We start from the raw sequence: 4,543 nt of genomic DNA on the forward strand, positions 1-4,543 counted from the left end.
GCCAATCCGCAACCTTTGTGCGACCCATCGATCCATCAGATCTCCTTCGGAGTTCATATCTTTTCCAATACGGTTGAGTGATCCTTTCTAAGGCGTATCAAAATGGTATCAGAGCCACTCTTCCGTATCTCTTTTCATTCCATCTTTCTCATCTACCATTTTCTTCATAAAAAAAAAAAATCTTCTTCTATCTTTCTTGAATCCGGTCCCCTCTTTACCATCCATATAAAAAAAAAAGAGAAAGATCAATATAAAAAAAAAATCAAAAGTTTTCGATTGTGGATTGGTGGTGGAAGAGTAAGTCTGCTGGCTGAGGAGAAAACCAGCCTTAGAGGTGGTTAAAGCGGATTCCAAAAGCTAAATCTCTTATCTTCCTCTCTTTACAAAAAAAAAAAAAAACCCTTTGTTTGCTTGGATCTACCCATTGGGATTCCTTGATCTGTTCTCTTAGAACATTCAGAAGAAGCTTGTGTGATTACCATAAAATCTGAGAGAAACACTTGAGTGGGTGAGATTAAACACTTGAGAGTGTGATGTTTTATTTCCTAACTTTTGTGTTGAGATTTTCAGGTTATGATGTTTGGTCTTCAAAGAAAAAGTAGCAAGGAGAAACCCCCACGACAAACTGTCTCTCAATTTCCATTTAAATATTCTTTGAATAATTTTGATGAGTTTGTTAGTGTGCAGGAACGGCTAGACCTAAGGTGCAAAGATCATATCAAAACGACCAGAGATGTTTCTGATCCAAAAAGGCGATTACTTCAGATTGATGTCCAAGAAATCTGTGACAACTTTGAGAAGAGAATGATGAAAGCCCTCAAAGACATCAGGAAGAGCCATAGGAAGAGCACATCCACACGTGCACCTGTAGCTGAGCCATCATTGTTCATCAGTGAAAAACCTAAAGGTAAATCTGAAACCCATGTTGAAGAGCTTAAAGATTTTTCAGATTATTTACCAATCTTTGATGAATCTGATGAAGAGCCAATTGAAAGCTTGTTTTCTTGTGAGAAAAATTGTGATCTTCATTTTCTTGAATCTGAGTTTATGAATGATAATGAACAGACTATTGTAGAACTAACCGTTTTGCAACCGGAGCATCCGAGTAGTCTTGTTTTGTCTCAACAGGTTTTTGAGGAAGAGCCACTGGACTATCCACGTCAAGGACCACGTCTTGATGCTAGGAACCCCTTGGATGAGGATCTAGGTCCTATCTTTGATGAGGAGGACGAACCTGGCCCAGCCTTTGATGAAGAAGCAACAAGCATCACCTCCATCGTCATGGATTGCCATCTATGCTTTGATCCCGACATAACTCCAGCCTCTTTGTCTCCTGATCTTCAAGAGTACTGTGAGAAATCTGATTTGATTAATTCTCTACCTAATATGTTTGTAAAGATCAGTTCTCATGATGTGATTCGTTTTGGTCTTGACAAAATGAAAGATTTTTGTGTTTCAAAATCTGTTTTTGAAAACATGATTAATCTAACAATGCTAAAAATTGGATATATTCAACAGAGAAAGTGTCCACATAGGATCAAAAAATCAACCAATAGAAAGGTTCTTTTTTTGCCACGTCAGCACTGCTCCAAAACCTAATGTTCTTCGTTCATTGTTGATCGTCTCCGACTATTGAACTTCGTTTCGGTTTTCTGTAATTTCACCTGGTATAAACATTTCTTTTCTTTGTAACAGATTTCTTCTTGCATGTTTATAATATAACAGTAGCTCACGTATAGGAGTGATCTAAGTTCAGTTGTGACGGTAAGGTGGGGTAAGTGTCCAAAGTTCATAAAATTGTTTGATTTAGTAGGTTTCGTCATACTTTATTCGCTCTGTTGAGGTCTTTTGTTGACTATGCTGTTTGTAGTTTTGGATTTACATCAATGACAGTAATAGGGGAGATGAAAAAAAAATGAAAATATTCTATATGGCATACTGTGATAATAGAATTGCTAATGCTGGGTTGTGATTCTTTGCAGCTACACGGAATCCGATCCTGTGAAAATTGTTGTTGAGGGAGTTGATACGTTTAAGAAAGAAAACTGTGATCTTATTATTGTTGACACCAGTGGTCGCCATAAACAAGAAGCTACTCTCTTTTAAGAAATGCGTCAAGTTGCTGAAGCAACTGTATGTTCTGTTGTCTTGGAGGCATTGTTTTTCCTTAGTTGATGTGGCAGGCTCTGAACATGGTTTAAGGAGCTTGAGGAATCTCTGGAAATTTTGAGACAGAGCATGAAGATGCAGCATGCGCAGAACAGAGAAGAGGTGTTTTAATCTCGAAAATACACACTATGTATTGAATTCCTACTGGTAAACTTTTTTAAATTTTTTTTAAAAAAACCTTGATGGTTTGAAGATGGATTACATGACAGTTTTTCCAAAGCTTAAAACAGACAGATGCATGTTAAAAGAGACGCAAAGGAACATAATTTCCAGAGGCTCCAACAGCAGGAGCATGCTAAAGTTGTTGATATAAGCAAGAGGTACGCATACATTACATACTTACATAAATCATGCGCTACTGGTGAAAACTAAATTCTTCTGATTTGATCTTCTTCAGGGCTTAGGAGTTCTCTAGCTTCATAAAGTTTCAAGAGAAAGAGATGAAAACGTTTATGGAGGAGAGGGAGAAGAAGATGGCAGAGATGAACAAGAGATATTTCGAGAAGATGCTTGATCTAGAGAGGGAATATGATGTCTTTGGAGCTGTTCATGATCAAGAACGGCTTAACGATGCAGATGACGCAGACTACTAGCTTTCATGTTGTGCTTTTGATATGTTTGTGAATCTATGGAGATTTTTTTTTATTGCAAACCTAATGGAAGGTCCCTTTATATTCTTTGTAGTGGTTATAAGTAGAACAACAGTAGCCGAAAAGCAGAGGGATACAACTTCATATCGACAGGTCGAGACATTGGAGCAGAAGCTAATGAAAATGAGAAAAGAGAATGAGATCCTTAAACGGCAACTGTCTTCTTCATAGAAGAGCCAGAAACACCTACTGCTCGGTAAAACAAAAACTTGATAGTAAAACAAGAAACACAGCTGCCTGGTTTAAGTTTTTAATTTTCAATATAAATTTATATCTTTTAATGCTATGTGAATTTTTATTCCATAGTTTATTTTCTATTGGTTGAGTTGTGATTTGGTAGATAGTTAATGTGCTTTATTTTCTAAATCTTAAAAAATAATTCTTTTTAAATTTGTGTGCATAGATTTAAAGCATCATATATAATTAAAATTATATAACTATTCATACTTTACTCACATCATTTGTTGATGTTATTGTTAAGAACTAAATAATAATTTACTTATGCATTTTGGTTTAAAAAATTATCCATCACAACATATATCTATGTAAAATAAAAGTTTGAATATTCTTCAAATATAAAGTAAGTAAGAAACTATTCTCTCCATTTCTTAACTTTTTTAAAAAGTATCACCTTAACATTGTTCACACAGATTTATAAAAAAAATTGAATTTATTTATTATTTTGTAAATTACAGCTATTTGACAAATACCATTTGAGATAGCTAAAATTATTTTTAGCATTAATAGATTTTAAAATTAATATTAAGCTGAAATTAAGTATAACTTTTTCATTAGAATTCTAAAGTAACATTCTTTGTTTAACAAGAAAAATGTTAAAATGACATTTTTCAAGAAATAGATGAAGTATATATAACTAAAATAAAAATTCTATACAATTTAGTTTTATTACTGATTTTTAGACAAAAAAATATTTTCACGTAAAACAAACTAGAATATTTCAGAAACTATACTAGCTAAGTGATATATTAAAAATCTAAGATATGTGTGAAAATAACTTATAGAATCAGTTTTACAATTATTACTTTTTAAATACTGATCTTTTTAAGTTTATAAACACTTTAAGTTAGCATTAACCAAATGTTGTCAACTTTTGAAAGTTGTTCTGCAACGGGCATAAGTCCTGAAGACATCATAGTAAGTGTATCAACTCATATAGATTCTAAAAATCTTAAATATTTTATAATCATGTAAATTTGAGCTAAATTGTAAGTAAAAACTGCAAGCTTAGTGATTTAAAGTAAAAAAATATAAATCAACTGAGATTAATAATATATTTTTATAATAACCTAAATATGTAAGAAAAAAATATTTTGGACAATAACTAAGGTTTAACAAAGTCTTTATTCATTTCACATTTGACCATCATCCCATACATATTTTAGATAGTAAAAATAATATATTGTGAGTTTTACTCATATCTAATTCAATTTACTATTTATATTCTTATAACATAGATGTAGTATATGTGTAATATATATATTAAATACAATGATGATATTTAAATAATCTCGGACGTAGCCCGGATAAAGTCTAGTAAATAAAAGTGTGACTTAGAATCTCCTCTGTTGTACGTGTGATTATTATATTAATAAATTTATGTGGTATTGTTATCGGGACATTTTTTTTTCTGTTACGCGTTTTTTTATAAAAATGCAAAACAAAATACGATGGCTTTCAAAATAAAAAAAGATTTAAGTATTTTT

The 4,543-nt window shown here is 32.3% G+C and overlaps 1 protein-coding gene and 1 long non-coding RNA gene across 3 annotated transcripts in view; both read left to right on the forward strand.

Moving 5' to 3' along the window:
- The window catches only part of LOC106314709, a 5,587-nt gene extending 4,170 nt beyond the window's left edge, over nucleotides 1-1,417 (forward strand). Inside the window, exons 4-6 of the mRNA XM_013752538.1 lie at nucleotides 571-627; nucleotides 688-1,346; nucleotides 1,399-1,417. Of these exons, the coding sequence (XP_013607992.1) occupies nucleotides 571-627; nucleotides 688-1,346; nucleotides 1,399-1,417 (735 nt within the window). The remainder of the gene's footprint in view (nucleotides 1-570; nucleotides 628-687; nucleotides 1,347-1,398) is intronic.
- A 285-nt stretch (nucleotides 1,418-1,702) lies between these two features.
- LOC106317130 lies at nucleotides 1,703-3,209 on the forward strand. Of its 2 annotated transcripts, none has more exons than XR_001265063.1 (4): nucleotides 1,703-2,271; nucleotides 2,379-2,489; nucleotides 2,567-2,769; nucleotides 2,854-3,209. It is a non-coding gene; the product is annotated as an uncharacterized LOC106317130 (long non-coding RNA). The 2 variants fall into 2 exon arrangements; XR_001265062.1 differs by having other exon boundaries at nucleotides 1,704-2,316; nucleotides 2,400-2,489.
- Nucleotides 3,210-4,543: the final 1,334 nt, after the last annotated feature.

Source organism: Brassica oleracea, chromosome C9 (genome assembly GCF_000695525.1).
Source record: "Brassica oleracea var. oleracea cultivar TO1000 chromosome C9, BOL, whole genome shotgun sequence".
Classification (NCBI taxonomy): Eukaryota; Viridiplantae; Streptophyta; class Magnoliopsida; order Brassicales; family Brassicaceae; genus Brassica; species Brassica oleracea.